General features: G+C 52.9%; 1 protein-coding gene across 1 annotated transcript in view; it reads left to right on the top strand.

Annotated features, from left to right (window-relative positions):
* The window catches only part of KCNQ (KCNQ potassium channel), a 92,178-nt gene that overhangs the window by 59,644 nt on the left and 11,879 nt on the right, over positions 1–20,655 (top strand). The window contains exons 2-7 of the mRNA XM_029112903.1: positions 3,543–3,760; positions 6,468–6,671; positions 16,488–16,703; positions 17,190–17,364; positions 18,905–18,976; positions 19,925–20,151. Of these exons, the coding sequence (XP_028968736.1) occupies positions 3,543–3,760; positions 6,468–6,671; positions 16,488–16,703; positions 17,190–17,364; positions 18,905–18,976; positions 19,925–20,151 (1,112 nt within the window). The remainder of the gene's footprint in view (positions 1–3,542; positions 3,761–6,467; positions 6,672–16,487; positions 16,704–17,189; positions 17,365–18,904; positions 18,977–19,924; positions 20,152–20,655) is intronic.

Here is a 20,655-nt window from a genome sequence, read left to right as displayed (position 1 = left end):
ACCGTTCGTACTTCCGGGGGTTCCGACTCGACCTTGATTAGGCTTGGAATCCGCGAGCTCTCACGAACACATGGAGAGAGACGAAAGCGACGGGAATTTCGGCATCACGGGATCACTTTTATGCTCTTCAGATGTAAAGTAAGGGTACACAATCATATATATGTACGAAAATGTGTCTACATACGTATACGATACATTTCACAGAATTGCGTCACGTCACTCTTAGCACTGGCGTCTGCGCCAGAGTTCTGGCGCGAAAGCATTTGATATCGTCATTCACATGCGGCGAACACAACAAAACGAGATTCTGGTCACCATGCACTCGACATTGGAGTGTTCTCGGAACCCTTGCTCGTCTGTTTGACCGACGCGACGGCCGGCCGGCGTGACCGCAAAGAGAATGTTCCCTGCCGTAAACTAGATCGGGCAGCATCTGGTTGTGACACTTCTCCATGCTCGGCGCTTTCTGTAGCGCCTAGGGAGGGCTGTACGGAGACGGCGTGAAAGCTCTCGGTTTCCGAGTCGATCCCGTCGTCTTTTTAGGGAGCGAGGGATTCATCTGGATCGCCCTAGCAATGGAACAGATGGCGAGATCGGATGTTCATGTTCCCGCTCGACCTACGAGACCCAAGACGAGCAACGATCGAGCAGAGGCTCCGGACCAGCTCCCGCCCTCATGCGTTTTCCCTCGGTGACCGCTCATCAATTTGCGCCAATTCCTTCGACTTCTTACACGATCAGTGAAGGGTTAGTCGCTGATACGTGAACTTGAGTAGCATTGAACGTGCTCGACGCGAAGCGCCGTGGAATCCCCTGAGCGTACGAGCTCCTCGAGAATCGAGGAGTTCTCCGGGATCTCCCTCCCTTCCGGCTTCTTGTGGGCAGCTGACTGAGAGCCCGCGGACGGCCTCGTTAGACCGTTCTGTCTTACACTTCCTTTCCTTCGCACCGTCACTCGGTCATTCGCCGACTACGGCACGGAGTTGGTTTTCGGTGGCGGCCACAGCACCCCCTCCCCGCGGAGACCGAAGACGAGACCGAACGGCCGGTGACGGAACCACGCAACAGGTCCGCAGCGGAGCTCCGCCGCGGTTCCCGACGAGCGATACGGCCCCGCCTGACGAGATCCATTCCTTCTCGAACAGCGGCTAAAACCCCGCTAGCAACGCGTTGACAGCTCATTTCTCCTGAATTCGGGCGGCGGACTCTCTTGTATAGACCTTCCCCCGTCCTTGGATTTCATCCCATTCCTCCAAGATGAGAATATCCGAATGTGGGAGGACAAGCCTCGGAAATCTTGTGCCCATGTGTTGGCGGTAATCTTCGGAATGTTGCATCCCGCGACCGGCACGCAGTAGTCCGCACTTCAATGCGTCGCGCCGGGGAAATAGAACTCGGGGAAGAGTCAAGAGGAGAAATTATCCCTGATAAGTTCGCAAATGAGGCAAAGATACTATGGTGATCGGCAGCTATTGGTTATAGCTGGGGGTGTATTTGTACAAGCATGCAATCAAAGTCGGCTGGAGACATAACTGTGTTGTATCAAAGCAGGGACCTGATGAAGACGTGTCATCTTCATGACAGCCGGGAAGTTTGTTGTTGCTGCGACCGAGACGAAGCATCGCTGAAAACACCTCGACTGAGCATGCCGTCTGCAGCCTGTGATCAAAGTATATGGCTGTCTTCCTCTCAGTCGGTCGGTATGCGTGTGGCTATGGCGTCCACAGCTGCTAGAGGCTCGGGGAGGAATTTCTCCACCGATACCGTCGACGCATGCAGAACGTGGCAGCGTGACATAATGAGTTTAGGCAGACGAGCCAAAACGCTCCATAAAAATCGGTTGTGCCAACTTTGAGGGAGCCTCGGGTGGTGGAACTCTCCGAGAGGAAAAGAAAATGGATACGGGGAAGAAGCAACAGAAGAACGGGGATAAAAATCATCGACTTCGCCTTATGACTCATGATCGGCCGACGGGGAACATTATTCACGCTCTCCCATCGAATCAGAATCGCAGAGTATGGATTTCTCAATTTCTAGACACTGCTTCGCGGGTCTGGCTGTATCAAGACGAGACATCATTTTCGACCGGTGCTGTGACGACAGCGGCTCGATTTTCACTTCCGTTAACTCGGCTCCCAACGTTCCGTCGGTTTTCCCCACCGTCCTCCTACAGTCGGAAGATATCCACTGAATCTATATTCTTAGGACTGGCGAAGCGCTCACGGGCAGTTTATGTTGCGCTAGGGTTCTCGGCGGGGACAGACACGGAGTAGCGGCAACAGATTCATGGAATCTCCTCGAGGCCTACACTATGTATTTTTCTTCTTTCCCCGCTCCAACGTGAGTTGAATGTGATGCTCTGCTTTAAGACTTTCCGCTGTCGGTCATATATCAGTAGTCGGGTTCCAACAAAGCAACCGAGTTTTCCAACGGCTGACCTCGGACGAAACCATCCGCGTCTCCCATTCTGCATCCTTGTCCTCCTACCATTGGTTCGTACCGAGTTGACCTGAGGAGCCATCTGACATGCCGGTGGATCCGCTCTACTTGCTCCTGATCCGGACATGCTATTCCAGAAGAAATCCTTATTCTTCCCCATTCCGGACGCGGTTGGGTAGGGACGCGACGACAACACTCCGCCGACGGGAGAGCCTACGTCTGGAAAGACGTCTTTTTTGACCTTGAAGCGGGATTTAGCGGCAAGTCTGGACGATTTAGAGAAGATCAGGTCACGCGAGCCAAGTGGCATCTGCTGCGGCACCGGCATCAGCACCACCGGGAAGGAGGGAGGCTTTGCTGACGACGGCTGCTGGACAGGAGGCCATGTCCACAACGAAGCACCGTAATTTTTGACGACATCGTCTGCGATACTCCTCGACCCTAAATTCTTGCCTGAACCGAGTCGGTCGATCCCCTAAGAAGGCTGTCCTCCCGTTGAAGAAAATGTCGAGGTCGTTCGCCAAGTTGCTTGGGGGCTGACCGGCTTGCTGGTCGATGGGCAGGTAGGTTGGTCGGCCGGTTGGCGAGCAAAGCTTTTATGACGTTACTCGATTTATGATAGCGACTCTCAACGTCCGGTCAGGCAGGCCTTGCCCTATCCTGTTCCGTCCTGTTATGCCTCTCTTCTCCCCGTGTCCTATCTGTCTTCGTCGTTCCTTTCGTCCGCTCGTTGTCATCGACGCCGCATCGTATATGCTAAAATCCTGGAGAGTTCTGCCAACAGCACACCGCTGAGTGAGAACATCGGAAGATCGTAAATATATATGGACCTAACGATGACGTCGATCTATGGAGTCGGCCCAAAGACCTTGCAGGCGGGGACGAGGTGGAGAGAACGGCTCGACTCGATCGTTGAGCACCGGCGTGGCGTGAAAATTCACTCGGTGCTTGGTGCCGACTCTCGAATATTCGCCTCCGCAGGCGCTTGATGCTTCTCCGAGGGGAGGGGGCTGGAGGAACCCGCACCCAGAAGCTTCTCACTTCATAGATCCGAGCCGCGCACTGGAGACTTGTACTTAATGTACTTTTTTTCCCATTTTCAGGTTCTGCATGGTCTTCGCCTGTCTAATTTTGAGCGTGTTCGCAACGATCGACACGTACGAAGCAAAGGCGAGTTACATCCTACTGCAGATGGAGATTGTCATGGTGGTTTGGTTCACGATAGAATTTTTCTGCCGATTATGGTCGGCCGGATGCCGCTCAAGATACCAAGGATGGTGGGGACGACTTCGCTTTTTAAGAAGTCCTTTTTGTATAATCGGTAAGTCTCTATTGGACATTCTCACGTAGATATCGATCATCTAGCGAAGAAGTACTTCCCTTTCCCTTTCATCCTATCTCTGAAGGGGTGGGGCGCAGGAGGGGTCGATCCTTGTCATTGAGGAGGAATCGGGGGTCTCGGATTTAGTTCCACGGAGGTGAATTTTTGTTCCTTGGACGCGCTCCGGAAGCATTGCCTCATCGGTGATCCACTCGTGACGTGAACCTGAGTCGGTATGGCTCAGTCCGGAAAAACTCCCACACCTGCCCATGCGTGAGCGGGGGGGGTGGTTACGTTCCCAAGGGGAATGGGGAATACTCGATTCCTTAAGAGTTCGCTCATCAGCGATGAGGTCGCTCAGCTGCTATTCTTCGGAAGTCCTTCAGGCGCGCGAAAAGAGCCCGACACCTGAGAGAACATCGTTGCGCAGCGACCGTGAGCCCAGGGGCATGATGGGCAACAACAACTTGTATAACGAGTCGTAGGGCATTCGTTCTGGAGGGTATGTTTGCTCATGTGAAGACGCCCGCTCCCTCCGGTGTACGTGCATGCGCCTGCACGGAGAAGAAGTGCACTGCTCGATTCGGCGGACGGAGCGGGAGGCCTCCTCGCAATCGACCGCCGGCGGGAAGCTTGTTCGGGCTCAATCTTCGGAGAAAAACCATATAAATAATGTATCAACGTTGCTAATAAAACATTCCGCCATCTCTATCAAATGCTCACTACACTCAACATCGCAGCAGACGCGCATCTCAACGGGACTAGCGAACAGACCTTTTGCTGATGCCGCTCGGGTCAGAAGTTCACTTCGATACACTTGAAACCCGATTGGGGTGAACGTATGCTGATGGCCAACCGATTCAGTCAGTGGGAGGCCTCGAGGCCGTCGTCTACGTGTACTCCTCGACTCGGGAAGGCCTTCCGTGGGATTGAGTTGGTCGTAAGACGATTAAATTTCGAGTGCGAAACAAGCCAAAAGACGACGAAGCTAATGGACGTACCTACCGATGAACGGGAAGAGCGCCCGAGCGAACGAGCTGAACGGATGGATAGAACAGGGCTTCCTAATGGGATTGCTCTTCCTTGTTTACCTCTGCCGCTCCGGCAACGGCCGGCGGAGCATAGCTATGCGAGATACGTGCCGTCTACTTTTCATTACGATCCTCTGGCTCCGAGACAAACGTCATTCGTCGAAACGAGCGAACGAGCGACCGAGCACGGCTACGAGCGAAAGATAAAAAGGGAAAAGGGAACAAACAAGAGTCGGACAGGGATCCTCCGATCAAAGCAAGCCAATGCCTGTTGCCGATGAGCCGGTAGATGACGTACTCTTGTATTCATCGTACTTTCCTATGACTCGATTGGCGAATATCGGAGCGAGTCCCCAACTGAGAACGGCCCACGTTCGGATAGCTGAGCCTCGCAGAAAAGAGCAGAAGTCGTTCCTACAACTCATCAGCATACGGCTATCGAAGCCCTGGAGACTCGAGATTCCGCTCGGCTCCGGGACAACTGTCAACTAAACTCTGCTCGGGACGATGTCATCATGAGCGTTTCGAATCATCAGAGGAGATAAATCTCGAACGGCTCCCCGAAGCAGTCTTCTGCTCCATAAAGCCCGGAGATTGCCGAAGTCCATATAAGACTTGATGGCTATCTCATGTTCGTGCTATCGTCGCTTCGGTATCTCGACTGCGGTCTAATGTGAGTTATTCTCCGAGTCGGGCGCTGTATGTACATATATGACGTATATTGCTCGTCATGGCTGTCTCGCAGGCTCAGACCTCTGAGGATTGCCCCGTGGACCAGGGCGGCTCATCCCTTCCCGCCGAGAAGCTCGATCCGGTCCTCCTACCGCCGGTCGGCGTATTCGCGTTCAGCTCGTTCTCGACTAGCTCCAGCGAGACTCTGAGTTCTTCCTCGGATTCCCGTCTTCGGACGGCACACGAGGAAGAACTGCGCCTTCTGGATGTCTCGGACAATGGTGCAGCCCGTTATCCACCTATTTCATCAAGAGACCGGCATTGTTCTGAGTTCTCGTAAGAAGCTGATGGGAATTGAAAGGCTCTTGCCATTGATAAGGAAGTCAGTTGAGGAATCAGCGTAAGATTACAATTGCTGACTTGTGCTGGTCCATTTTGGGGAGAGCGCGCATCGAATCGGATAATCGTTTGGGTTCTAATTGGATGTCGAGTCGTATTCCAAGGCCAGGTCTAAAGACGACACAGGAACTCAGTCGCTTCCCGGGATGCCGCGACGATATTTGTCCGGAAACGTTGAGCACCGATATCTCGGGACCAGGATCCGCGGCAAGAGCTGACTTGACATCTGGCCTCAAGCATGACCCTCCTCATGACCTGGCCACGAGCTCTGAACCATTTGGATACTTCGGGAAGACGACAAGCTTGCCGCGAGCCCACGAGCGGGGAAGAAAGGCCGAACGGAATCCACACCGATTGGTCAAGCGGATCGTCGAGTGTAGGAACTTGGGAATCTGTATGAGTTTGGGAGCCGACCCATCGAACGTATTCATATGTTTGCTCCCTCTGCCCTGTGTGGACCCCATTCAGAGACTAGTTGATTTGTCACCAGACTCGACCTCATTTCCATCAAGAAGTTAATTTTGACATGAATTGATTCTCCCCTTACAGAGCTGCAAATTGGAGCTAAGTGCTAACGAATTATTGTTTCCTCTTCAATTTTGCAGATATCGTTGTTATTGTGGCATCGATAGTTGTTTTGGCTCTTGGGACACAAAAATTCGCAGCCTCCGCTCTTCGAGGTTTGCGTTTCTTCCAAATTCTTCGTATGGTTCGAATGGATCGTCGAGGAGGAACGTGGAAGCTCCTCGGATCCGTGGTGTACGCCCATCGTCAGGAGCTCATCACCACTTTGTACATCGGCTTTTTGGGTAAGTGGAGTGGAGGCTTAGAAACAAGCTAGACCGCTACCGATGCAGTCATCATCATCATACCGCGTCACCAGCCGAATACGTGCACTGCGGACTTCGCTGCAAGGACAGCTATCATGGCTGCCCTTGCGGCAGGCGACGTCGACATCCACAACGACTTCGCTCGCTAACCTGCATGGCGAGCGACGGGTGCTCGTGAATACTGAGCGAAGGCGTGCAATTCGCGTCAACGCTCCATACGTTTTCATAGATAACGTAGTTTTATGGTTCGGATGCGATTTCCGCGTATGTGTATGTAGGTCCCGCTTCGGATATTCATTTGACGCTCAGTATCACCAAGTCGGTTCCGTCTCTCGTCTAGAGGGCTGGAGGAATTCGAAAGCGAGATCCAGCTCGACTGATGGAAGCAGAAGTTCGAAAATACATGCTTGCGATGCGTGGGAGACGGACCGAGAGACATCGTGTTCACATTCAGAGCATCGTTTCTTCATCTCCTCGATGGAACTTACGAAGACGACGCAATAAGGATCGAACACGCAGTACTGGGCCCTGGCCTCATATTCCCGTTGATCACCCTCTACGGCAGAGGGACTTAGATTAATCTTCATGCTACGGAGAGGCTCGGTTACGACATGATCCATCCGTATGTCGGTCTGGCTATATGTTTGCCCGCCATCGCGCTGTCTATGTCGAGGTCGACGGAGGGAGCTCGGAGCTGCTGCTGGTGATCTCCCATAGGGGACAAAAAACCCTCTCGGCTCTTCTTCGACCATCGGATTGTTTGCTGTTTGTTGAGAGCAACAACTATAATGGGCCCGGGGGTCGTTTCCATTTGTCAAGCCGGTGACCACACCCTGCGCGCGCTGATGATGAGATGATACATAAACACTCGGCTTACATATTCAGCTTGAGTAGTACGGCTCGCATCGTAATTGAATCGCCAGCACTAGTCGAGAGACGCCACTTTACTCACCCCGCTGACCGAGCGGCGACCGACTTCCCGCTACGCCGGACACGCGAAGCCTCGCGACGCATCGTCGGGATAAGCAGATAGGGGACTTCCATAATACTTCTCCCTCAGTTGGAGTAGGTCGGCGGTGAGGCTATTGTTATTCCGCCGAACTCACAACACACGATGAAATCGCGATGAGCTTCTGATGACCGCTCATCGAGAGCTCGTCCCCGTTGATGAAGTCAGTTCCGATGGAAAAAGGCAGAGGGCAACGACTCGTCGATATGTTCGCTCGGCAGTAGAATTATCGCCGAAACACGGGTCCCCTCCGCCTTCTCTCTGACCCTCGTTGTGGTGACCTGACCAAGGTTCCGGAGAGCGCTCGGGCCGGAACCGTTGAAAGCCATCTGAGCTATGGTCACCCCCTGTTTAAACTTCTCGGGTACGGATAACTTTCTTTGGAGAGTTTTCCACAAGCAACCCAGATGAACCTTCGGAGCACTGCCATGATTCATCCGAAGAAATTCACCGCTGCGGCGTCTGATCTCCAGAGTGTTGTTCATATGAATTTGCGTCGTCTCCCGAACGATGAAAGCGTCCCTGCAGTCATACTTCACGATGCCCCCCATTCCGAGAAACAAGTGAAGGATGACATCAATGAATTTGAGTGCAGTACGCCCAAGCAGTCGCGCAGCTCCTCGGGGTCCTTGTCGAGATCGCAGAGTCGACGTCGTACGTCGTTCGACAAGGGCATTTGTCGACCCTTTCCTGCTCTGTGTCGAGTTTGTCGTAACATCGCTACGTGAAGTGAACTCGTGAATGTTCTTGGACGATGCGACGAATCGGAACGATCGTGGCAAGACCAGAGAGGAAAACAATAAAACTTTTCGAGAACTTTCTCGGGAATTCTATTTTCTTTATGACTCACCCGTCGCCCCGCAGAACTTCTTTCCACCGCGAATATTTGGAGGACTCGCGACTTGCGACCTTCTCGGCCACGTGCCGAATTCTTCACTACATGGAGGATTCGTTGGACGTCTGTTCCATTCCGAGCCTCCTTCCGGATAAAAGATGCGGGATGCGGTTCGGCAACCTCGCTCGCTCGCCTAGAGCTGCTCAGACTCCGTTTTCCGCTTGAAAAACAATTCTTTCATTTTACTATATGTGCGTTTCATTGTTAACCCCGCACCCCTGCTCTTACGTGTTTTAAGATCTGTTCGGAACGAGACCATCGACTCGGCTCCGGTTTGCCGCGAGCGAGACGCCGCGTGTCTCGCCGACAATCCCGATGCGCCCTGTTGGAGAGCTGACAGGAGGAAAAGAGAGCGAAACCGGAGACTCGAGACGGACGATGGACTTCTAGCCTGAAGCATTGTTCCGAGGCTGATGGAATCTGCTCGCGATCGCGTGCTGGGCGCGAAGGCTCCTGAAGGCTCGCCCGTCCAGTGATTCGCCTCGGAAAGCATATCCGTCGATTCGTTCCGCCGCTTACGCGGGGCAGGATTGATCGAACGCCGCAGACAGGCGATACGAGTCCAGGCGGCGCGGCGGCTGTCGCTGGCTCCGCGAAAAGCTGAGTGAGACACAGTTGAGCTCAATGATTCGATGTCGTTCGCACCTGCTGTGGAAAGCGGATAAAGATCGTTTCGTATGCAAACTCCGTCTCCCTCCTTCGGTTCAATTAGCTCACTGAACGAGAGGAGCAGCGATTACGTTCAAAGAGAACAAAGCGTACCCAGTAGACCCGTGGATACGAACTCGATGGGAAGTGTTCGGGTTCGCTGAGAAACCGTATACGACAGTAACGTAAAGCGGAGAAGCCCCCTGCCATCGATACGCAGAGCAACTACGGGTCGCTCCTCTCTCCTTGACGTTATCATTAGGGGCCCGTGTTCCTGTTCCCCACCGGATCGCGATTCATTCGTGAATTTTTGTCCTCTCGATCCCTGCAATCCCTTGTCTTCCGGCGGGAAAGCTCGCCCGCCGTCCAGAAGAATCGACTTCCACCAAATGAAACAACATACATACGTCCGTTCCGGATGTCTCTCGGGAGTTGTTCACGTGAATGTGCTTGGTCTAGTTTTGAGAGTTCCTTCGTACGCCGGTCGACGTCGCCCGAGTCAACGAATGCGGATCTCACACGGGTACGCGTACCAAAGGGGAAGGATTTCAAGTGATCCGACTGTGTTTTGACCTTTGCTCCAGTCACGTGATCACTGCATTTTTGACGTCCCTCAGCGCCTTCCTCACCGCCCTGAATATGTTTACATAGACGAACGGTCCGTGCTCATGTCGACCAGTGTGTTCGCCGCGTGCGTTTCATAGGTCTCGTATTAAGTCGCTACAGAGCTGAGAGCGCTCGCACAAGGCTCGGCCAGACAAAGCGGACGCTTGGTGAATTCGTTTTTTCTCGGTCGGGACCCACCGCGTTGACCGGGAAAAAAACAACCTAATTGAAGAACAAAGCGTCTGGAAGCCGGGCTGAAAACTTTCGTCTCCCATCGAGGACGAGACAGCAAATGAAATGACGAATGATCCTATCAGGAACGTTGCTCAACTACTCAAAGCCTGAGGTCGTTCTCCCACTGGGCTTTTCCATTCGGAACCGGAATGCATCGGGTCTCCCTGCGGAGCGCAACTGCGAAATCGGTTTCACTTTTCTCGGCCACTCTTGCGAAGTTTACCCCGACTCAGCTGAGGCAGCGGAAGGTTCCTGAGCGATCGCACAGGTCGGGTCTCGCAGAACAATGCGTCTCTTCTGACGGATAGAGAAACAAATCCCCGCCAGAGACGCTTCCCAATTAACGATGGAGTAACCTCCGCGGGATTCCACTAGACGCTCATTGTGAGCAAGCTGGGCTTTGTCAATCAAGTATTCGATCGGTCGATACATCGAGCGGAAGGGCGACCGTCCGGAGACGGCTCGCGGTACACACCCGAAGCCCCTTCCGCATTGCGAAGCGGGAAATTTAAGTCGGAATAGCACGCGGAGAATTGCGTCTGAATCGGTGAGATTGGCAGCTTGCTGGCAAACAACGACAAAGAACCAATCCCGGCGATCCGCCATTAGTCCAGATACGGAGGTCTCCGATTCGCGGAGAAAACATTTTCTCTTCCGTTCACTGTCACTTCATCGATTAAGTCATTCACTCGTTTTTCGCGGGTTTCCTGTTGACAATTTGAAATCCCTTGAGACTGAGCTCACCGCACTCATTATCTCATGGCGTATTCGAGACGGCTTGAAGTTACTCGGACTGGAGAGGAGTCAGCTGCCCCATCTCGTTAACTCAGACAGCGGTGCTTTGCAGCAACATGTCAAGTCGACGCGCTGAGCGACCGTCGACAAACTCCCACACCAAGAGAGAGTAGAGCTCCCGCATTCTATGAAACTTCGTTACTACGACACCGTGATAGCCTTCGCCCGGTACGGGCAGCGGACGCAGCCGTAGACACGGGAGAAAAATTTGCGCAGATTCCAGCTAAGAAACTCCGAGACATTCCCCGTCGGCGGACGGCGGAAACCGATTACGTAGAGGGAGCCCGAATTCCTCATATTCTTTCTCGTACACTCATGAAGTCTCCTTTCGTTTGCCCCTCGCCCGCCTCTCGATGCAAGCTGGCGGGCTCACGGATCCCGGAAGAACTCCGACTGACTTCTTCGGGCTGGGTCCCTCTCGGAGGCGGGGAAGCTGGCGAAGTCGACTGCCGTCAGAGCTTGCGACCGAGTTTCAGTTCGGCGTCAACCAACTTTGAGGAAATATGCGGAGGAAATGCTCGCTCCTGAGTCGAGTGGAGTCTCGGATCGCCGTGGCAACTTCCGTGGAGATTAAACTAGCAAACTGGAGAGAAATTAACAAGCCCGAAAAACCTCCTTCCACCATGAGCCACACACTCCAGGGAAGTTCCCCGGGAGAGTTTCTGATTCCCGCTCATCGCTATGATTTAGTGGCGACCTGGCTGAGTTCCGCTGGTTCCCGAGCCCTCAACGAGCGGTCGACTCCCAACGGTATCGTTTCCCGCAACAAGTGAATGAGCGAAACTCCTGCAAGCTCAATCTCTGAGGGAAATCACCGGGACACACCGACCAGGAAAATGAAGTTTCTAAGAGGAGCTCGAAGGTGTGATGCAGGCTAAACGAAGCGCAGGTGGCTGCCTATTCTTGCGTCAACATCGGCCGTGCATTGCCGCGTCATGGGTTACATTCAAAAGCTAATGTGACTCCGCAGCGAAACGAAACGACCGACTAAGAACCGTTAGCTAGGCAGACGGCCACGTTAGCCAAACAAGCCACCACCGTCGGCGGAGAGCCATCGGTGCAATGAGGTGGAAAGCGGAAACGGAAGTCACCTAACGAGAACGGATGCTCTTCAGCAAGCTGTGGCCACCTTCCGTCTACAAAACCGAGTGAGCAGCTCCGAATCGAGCGCTCGACTCGCTCTCTGTCGTCCCACGACGAACAAGGATGTTGGCGAGTCGCGAAAAGCTTAGCGATAACGAAATTTTCGAGTTCCACTCGTGCGAAAGCCATCGGACGATTCTCGACGACCTCGAGTGACGCTCTCTTGTCGGCAGTCGAGAGCAGGGAACTCTACTACCACCTTTCTGGCTTCTGCTCTCAAGTGCAGGAGCCAGAAGACATTGCCGTTCAGTCCGTCTGAGGTCGGTCGAATACATTATCACCGATTCGACTTCCGAGAAATCGAGCAGGCAAATTCGCGGCCAAGACAAAAGCGCGGAATGCACGCCCGAAGGCATCGTGGAGATACCGCCCGAATGTGTGCGCCAGCAAATGATACTGAGGAGCACCATCAGCCGATGGGCTCGAGCAAACGTTGCTCCGCTGGATTCCTTTCTTCCTCGACGTTTATCACCGAAGACGGTTTTCTCTCGCCACAGAAACTTGTGAGGATCAAGAGGATGATCTAGCCACGTGGACCCCCCGCGGAAATCACGAGGCTTTTCACGCAGAGGCGACAGAGGAGGCGTGGGAGCTCGCGTGAGTCTTATTATTCGAGCGGAGCTTGAGAAGAAGCTGCTGACGAGCGCGGCATCTGCTCGATGAAGATAATGCTAAACGTGTCTTTATTGTCTCGGTGCACAAAGTTCCCCCGCATGACTGCTCTGATTGCAGCTGGGGATGAGCTCCTTGATTTTGAGTCTTTGAGCCCTTGGAGGCGTTCCGGTTTCTCGGAATAAAATTTCAAGCGATCGCTCGGAATGCTTCACTCTCGAGGAGACTCGGGAGTTCGTCGCTGTTTCTCAAACTGGTAACATGACCTTCGCATACTCCATCGGAATCGATACATCTCCTAGGGAGGAAACATGACGGATTCCCAATCGGGAACCGGAAATGAATACACGAGTCGCCTCCAATGATTTCGTCTGAGAACTTCGTCTGCTCTAGTTTTCCTGGTCCCCCTCAATACTTTGGAAACTCACTCCTATAGCTGTGGCACGATCTGCTCAAGCCGACGACCTCGAGCTTCGACTCTGACGTTTCTATGACGATTGACTGCCTATTGACTGCTGTCGACTAGACGTCCCCACCCGGCGGAAAACACTTTCGAGCAACCTCGGAGATCGAATTGCAGGCGTGAATCTCTCGACCTACCCGGGACCAATCATGTACGACGGGCAGAGCACTTCCGACTTACTTCCTGCTGTTGTCGACCTCCGCCTTATTGCGCGAGGTATGAGCAACAGGATTGATTGACTAGACGCCGGGTCAGATTTGAATGCTTGCCGCACAATGCCGAAGAAAACTTCCACCACGATAAACGGCGGTTTTCCCCCTACTTTCACCCACTCCGAAGCAGATACCGGTGTTTACCCACGTCGCGATATGGGGAAATGTGCTGCTTGGGCAACAACAAATCTCATCCCACGTCTGGCCGAAGATATGGAGGGTGCGCGGAAGTTGCGTGTCGTTCTCTGAGCAACAGCTCGGAGACTGCGTAACAATGGGAGACCCGGATTTCGGCTTGACTTTTGCCGAAATGCGCAACGATTTCTCTTCAGCTGGGGACTGAGCAGCCGATTCGATCTTCTCTCATTTAGAACAGACGGTCCGCTTCCACAGAGCGGTCTAAGAGAGAAACAAAGGAACGGTCGTCGGTGCTATTCCTTGTGGCAGCGGTCTCGATGACGCTCGCCCACTGATTCCAAGGATTTCTCGGGAAACGATTGTCGCCTCCAAGGGCTGCGGGAATGCTCCAGAAGCGACGGAGATACTGGGATCCGTTGAAAGCCTTCCGCTGTCGGGCACTAGGCTCGTGGCTGTGCAGTCTCATCAAGCGAAACTCGGTTATCGCAAGTAATCTTTATCTAGCTATCCATTTGAGATGGATGGCTCCTCTCTCTGTTTCAAATGTTCCGCCTCTCAGTCGGTCGATCGGTGAACGAATGGTATCGGGCTTCCATTAGTACGTTGCGTATGTTTTTTCACTTCGAGAGAAACATGAGACTGAGCTTCGGCAGGGAATCGAGTCGACGGCGTCGGAAAGCCGCACTCCTCCGTGGTGCCATCTCAAATCGCCAGCGATGTGTCTCTCTGGAGTCGGACTTGCACCGATCATCTCTAATTGCTCGAGACAATCACGGTGGAGGGTCCGGCGCGCCGGCGGGGACCGACGCTCGCTTGCGGGTCGAATTTCGCATAAGCGAAACTCCCGGGCTCGGGTGATGTGCACTCCGAGAGTTTTTCACCGACAGCTCGCTGTGAACGCGCAGGACTGAGCTGTGGAGCAGAAAGAAACTTCCCGGCTGCGTTTTCACATCGCCGGTCAAAGACGCTCTGAAACGTTCGTCGCAGCGGCGGTCATTTGAAGCGAACGCCTGAACCGAAGCGTGAAACTGCATTTGCCTATGCGGTGCCGCCATGATCGGCAGCGCTGCTCTGGGCCCTGAAAACTGGTCAAACATTTGTTTCTCATCTCCCTCCGTCGACTTGGCTCGACGGCCTTTATGTCGCTCACCTGCTCGCGATGAGTGTCGCGGGAATTTCGCTTTCAACCGTGGTGTTCGTTTGTTTTTGATCGCGCTGCATTTCCTCAGAACGACTCGAGCTAGAGCCCTCTCGGGAGCCCTTACATCGATTCCTCTGAGAGTACCAGGGACGCGTCTGGATATTCCGATAAGTCCGAATGCAGGTTTCCCGGAACCAGTGATGGTATTTTTCATGCTTTCGTCGTCGAGGCTTCCTGTAATTTAGGGCTCGGCTCCGCCATCGCTAAGGAAATCGTGGGCCGGTTTTGTCGCCGGCCCTGTGAACTGCCAAGGCACGTCCTATTCCGGCCGGCTCGCCCTCAGTGGTTGGCTGTCGGTGGAAATGTAATGCTCGTGTGCGATGATGGAAACGACGGCATGATGAGCTGAGAGAACGGGAAACACCGGTTCGAGGGCGAATCTTTTCTCGTGTAGGATAATGTTCGCTCCTCCGGTCATATTAAAGGGATGTCCCGTGTTTGTTTAGCGGCCTTTGTGAGTGACTTGGAAAAATCACCGACGGAATCAGTAGTAGATCCGTGCTCTCCCCGAGCTGAACAATCATCCGATGATTTATTGAGAGCGGCATGTGTTAATACCTTGTGAGAGTCCAGTGTGTTGTCCAAGATCGGCTTTGCCGTCAATCAAGCCGAACCGTAGAGCAATATGTTTCCTGCCAAGAAGTCGTCGATGACGAAGCGAGTTGTCGAAGCCCTCTCCAGCGCACACCGATGTCGCCGTGAATCGAAGCCTGCTTCGGGTCTCATCAAGCAGGCGACGGGGTCGAGGAAATCTCACCGCTGCCGAAAAGGAGAATCCTCGGTTCCATCGGAGCTTTTTCATCGACAGCGAAACCCTCGATGTCGAAAGACTTACGAACGAGATCGAGATGGAAAGCCTGCGACGTGGCCCCCGAGAAACCCAGCGAGAAGGTCGCCTCAAAGTCCACCGGAGAGCCTTGGGGACGTTACACGTTCCCTTGACTTCATTGACTCACGTGCGAAGTGTAGGCAACAGCGATGTATCATCTCCCTCCGGTCGACGAGTCAATGGAGCTCCGATTCAATCGATCGCTTGATCGAGTAGGTGAGCTCGCGATCGACGTATCCGTTCCCGCGCATATCGTCGGCTGGCCTCGCATGCAGGAACTCGAGAAATTGTTTGTTGGAGCCGTCTAGAAAACACTTCGTGGCGCGGCTTGAGTGCCGGCAGCAGGGGAATTTCCACTCCGTGCATTTGCTGAGCGCACGTCGGACGTGGGAACGGTGGAAAGAAGAATGGTGCTCGCTCACTGTGCAACATCTTCCAAGTCCTAGCAATCAAATTTGCAGCGCCCGATCGTGCGACAAGGAGTCTGCTATGGGGCGCCTACATCCTGATCTACTGGATCGATCGACCTCTCTTGCTGGAGAGCCGAGCGGACGGCTACGACCTCCCCAAAGTGTCGAGAGACGAATTTTTTCGAGGAAAGGAAACGATGGTGGGGGAATTCTTTCGTGTCGCAACAAATTGTAGGCAACTGCTTTTAATTCATGGGACAACTCCGAAAATAGGATGAGCTTGAGGTCCTCGCCGATTCACATCGGAGAAAATGCAGGTTCCCTGAAGCCTCGGTACTTCTCATCCAATGATGTCGTCGCGAATCTTCGTCTTCTTACGGGTGTGCGAAGTTCAGACCCGAAAATTTCCTCTATGGGAGGATGAGACTCGGTACGGTCTGGGTGCTCCTCTCGGTCAAGTAGCGCGGGACACACTGCGAATCATTCAAGTTTCACTCATACAATCGAAATCCCCGGTCCGAGTTCTCATGCTTTTCGGGAATCCTTCCGAATGCTCGAAGTATCGGGACGTCCTTCATTCACTGATTTTTTTCCTTTCAGGATTGATTTTTAGCTCGTTTTTGGTATACCTTGCCGAAAAAGAAGTGAACAAAACAAAGTTTGGCAATTTTGCGGACGCTCTCTGGTGGGGTGTAATCACACTGTGTACTGTAGGATACGGAGACACTGTCCCCGTCACGTGGCCCGGAAAGCTGATAGCATCGTGCTGTGCGCTTATGGGCATCTCGTTTTTCGCCCTCCCTGCCGGAATTTTAGGTGAGTGATGCTGAAATGTGTTTGCTAGTGCTGAAGTGAAATGATAGTGTTTTTCCGAAACGTTGCGTTCCGTCTCGAGCTCGCGGTCAAAGGTTGTCAGTCTCAGAGGTGGACCATATCCGCACCATGCTCGATTCAGACGCCTAATTACGGCTATTAGGGCTCCAAGGCCGCTCTAGACGGCCGAAATCTTCGAAGAGGACGTGGAGACCGCTCATGCGGGGGCGAGGAACCATAATCTCTACACGTCGGGCTCTAAAGATGTGAGGTCGTCGATTGAGCTCATCCTCGATTAAAGAAGAGTCGGTCCCGACCTCTCGAAGGATCTTGTTCCTCTCATCGGGGGGTTCCCTACCGAAAAGCGCTGCGTATACAATCCTCGATCACCGCTGAGATTCTCTCAATGAGGCTTCGGAACCAATTCAATGGAGGAAGCTCGTTTCCGAGGACTCGGATTAAATTACGTTCCTGTTGAATTTCGAACAGGTTCCGGGTTCGCCCTGAAAGTTCAGCAACAGCAACGGCAGAAACACATGATTCGTCGGCGGGTCCCCGCAGCTACTCTAATTCAATGTCTTTGGAGGTGTTACGCAGCCGATGAGAACTCCATGTCCGTAGCTACATGGAAGATCCACCAGGTCCCCCTGCCCAGTCCACCCACGTGAGTATCGTTAATTTAGATCGACTATGGGCGAAGTTTCTCTAATCTTGCCTACCAGCCCAGAGATTATACAGCCTCCGCATCATCATGGAACCATCTGCGCGCACCTAGAATTTCGACTAATTGACTTGATCAAGCAGTCCGATAATCCAAATCGATGTTAATCCGGGAAGCTCGGCGACTCATATAGATTGAATAATCGGCCGAGCTCCAGCACAAAGTTACTTTCCCAACAGAATCCCGAGTCCCGAGCGAGACAGATCGTCGAGACCAAATACTAGCCCAACTCTTTTGAAAGTTTTCGTCTCCACGAGAGCTGATCGAGTCTCTCGCCCGGGTTGGAATATTTAGAGGTTTCGACCCGGACGAGAATGGTCCCTCTTTACCCCCTGACCTCAGACCTCATTCTTCAGCTCTCGGAAATTCGAGAGGCAAGAATATTGCCGCTCGTTCCAACTGCGGGAAGGATTCGTGAATCGGGTACGAGCGAACAGGACGGAGTTTCCATTCGGATTCGTTCCGAGACGAGTCGCTTCTCGGGTGTCTTCTCCCTCTCCCGCCACTGACCCCGGACAGTAATCACTTTTACAGAGCCCGACCTTTCCATGTAATGTTGGAAGAACTCCACCCAACGGACGACAAGTGGGCTGCGGCTAGGCGACATTCGTTTCCCGTCTGATTGAGCGGATCCGTTGATCTCGCGAGTACACGTACATATATGCGCGGGCTCTTATTCGCAAGCGCCGAATTAGAGACGTCAAGGAGCTCAAGCGGCCCCTATGTCTCTCTCTTCGAATCAGAATCAAGCCGAGCGGCGCCTCGGATGAGAGACTTCGCTAGTTCTCCATTTATCGAATGGACCAGCGTACAATTTACTCAGAGGTGGGGGAGGGGGGAATAGCTTGCAGAGCGATTGGCGATAATGGAAACTCCCGTAGCCTCTCATCGCTGTCTTTTTCATTTACCCGAGGACAATGGGGCGAGAGACTCGACTTCCTTCGAGTGATCACTTAGGTTCGGAAATCGCTCGATCGGGGAAGCTGGTGGAACTGACCACGAAATTCCATTTCGATAAAATCCGCAGGGGCGGAGGGAAAATGAGCTTACAAAGTGGGAACATGTGCGCTTCGGACCTCCATCGAATCAGAGTTCTCGGGCGTTGGTCAGCGAATTGAACTTTCCCGACGGTCGGAGAGAAGGGTCGGGAGGAGGTCTGTTTTGTCTGATGTTCGGCAATGGCAATCTCCCTCATTTCGGAACGGAGATTCAGTCGATTTCATTCGGTTTACTCTCGTGAATTAGAACTACAAAGAGGAAATGTGCCAGCACTCTTTCCAGCACTTGAACCTCGAACACTCTGAATCCAATCATTAGAAAAGTTATAGCTGAGTTCGTCGAGGCGAAGTTCTGTTCGAAACTCTTCTTCTTGACATCCCCTCTGGTCTGCGCTATTCTTTATCGAACGAACGACCTAGATCTATCTCACTGCGAGCCTACGGCACCGGAGAGCACTCACCACTTCGTCACGTTATGCCCACAGATATGGTTCATTCACTCAATCAAAGACAAGAAGAGATCGACTCGATCTGCCCCCAAAGGCGGGTCCAAATCTGTAAGTGTCTTCCCCAAAGCTTCTCCTCGCATCCGCTTAATTTCTTGAAGAAAGTTTGTCGTGTTCCACTGAAACACTACCCGCGATCCCCAGCTCATGGGCTTCGTCACTCCAGAGGAATCGATTCCCGCTCGACTCTATTCCATTCCTGAGAACTCCCCTCACATCGCACTACTTCTTGTTCCTCCGGACGTATCTCTCGAGGCAGTTGCTATTTCCCCCAACGCCCAAGTAACCAGCATCTTTCATCTCCTCCATCGAGCTGCCCGGTCTCGAAAAATCTGTCGGCGTCGATTCGGATGCGCTTGAGTAGTGAGCTTTGAGAACTGAAATCTATACTACGCACAAGAAGCTTTTCTCATTTATCATGTTATAATCGTTAGGCGTCTGCTCGCACTTGTTTCCGTCTTCCTCGATCGGTATCGTCAATTATCTTCCAAGAGACTCGGACATTGCATGGATATGAGTCGAGCTCACGTCGCGAAATTCGTGACCCTCACCTCTCCAGTCCGCTCTTCCTGCTTGATCATGATGTTTCGAGCGAGAAAACTTGGGCACTCTGTAGTTCGAGGAAGTTCAAGGAAGGATGAGAAATTCAAGGAAAGAGATTGATTTGCTCAATCAGCCAAGGCCTGTTGAGCAGGTGACTCGAAACGCCTCGAATGATTACTGTCGTGACATATGGCTAGTGATCAATCGAAGCGTTCATTCATTTATGTTTGGTCAAGTAGCTCAGTGGCCTCTTCGGTAGCTCATCACGTGGGGCATCCAGGATTCCTTGAGGTCTCCCACACCGAGTTCTTCCACTGCTAGGCTCCCGCTCAAGACGCGTCAGCGATCATCGAGTCCGATATTTTTGATTATTAGTGTGCCGCTTGGGCATATAGACGCAATCAGCCCCGGAGCCGGCTCTGCGGAACAGTTGACTAACTTTGAATTTTCCACGAGGACGGACAGATTCAAGCACAACACGTCCTTCGTCTCGCGGCTGTCGACAATTCGAAGAGGCCGTCACCATCCCCAACACGGTTCCCACTTGCCACACTCCCCGCTGTCGAGGACGGGACCTCATGACACTTCAGGCGAGTCTTGCGCCCCGTCCCGACTGCCGCCAACTAGTTATAGCCACGAAACCGACGCTATATCGGATTCTGCGTCTAAGCGAAATTCGGACGGTAAGTTCGGAATTTTCATTCGGATTGAATCTTGCTCTTCTAGGGACGATATTCATGAACTAGGAACGCGGAACTTATTCCGAACGAAACAAACCTACAAGCCGCTTCCCTAAATATATAGTGTCGACACCGCGGGCTCGAAACTCGATCCGTAGGACCTGCCGCCACATCGACGAGTTTTCTGAGGGCAGGGAGAACCCTACGGGCCCCCAATCGATGTAATCAAATCCGGCTCTGTGGTGTTTGTGACCCTAGTCTTGAAGTCTCGCCGTGACAGTTGTAGCACCGTACTGTTCAATTGAAACTGCGGCGAATATCGTATATCCTTCTAGCCTAATCTAGCGGTGAGCAAATCAGACCGATGCGGGTTACCGTCGCTTTATAGACCGTCTATGAATCCCGATTGACAACACCGTCGACGACAACGGTTTGCATTCGCCGGTTATTTATGACTCCGTCCGCTCCTAAAGGAACGTCACGACTCTCTATTCGTGTCGACCCGAC

Source organism: Galendromus occidentalis, unplaced genomic scaffold (assembly GCF_000255335.2).
Source record: "Galendromus occidentalis unplaced genomic scaffold, Mocc_1.1 scf7180000077533, whole genome shotgun sequence".
In the NCBI taxonomy this organism is placed as follows: domain Eukaryota; kingdom Metazoa; phylum Arthropoda; class Arachnida; order Mesostigmata; family Phytoseiidae; genus Galendromus; species Galendromus occidentalis.
The sequence above is the reverse complement of the archived record's forward strand: the minus strand, read 5'-3'. Positions and strand labels throughout refer to the sequence as shown.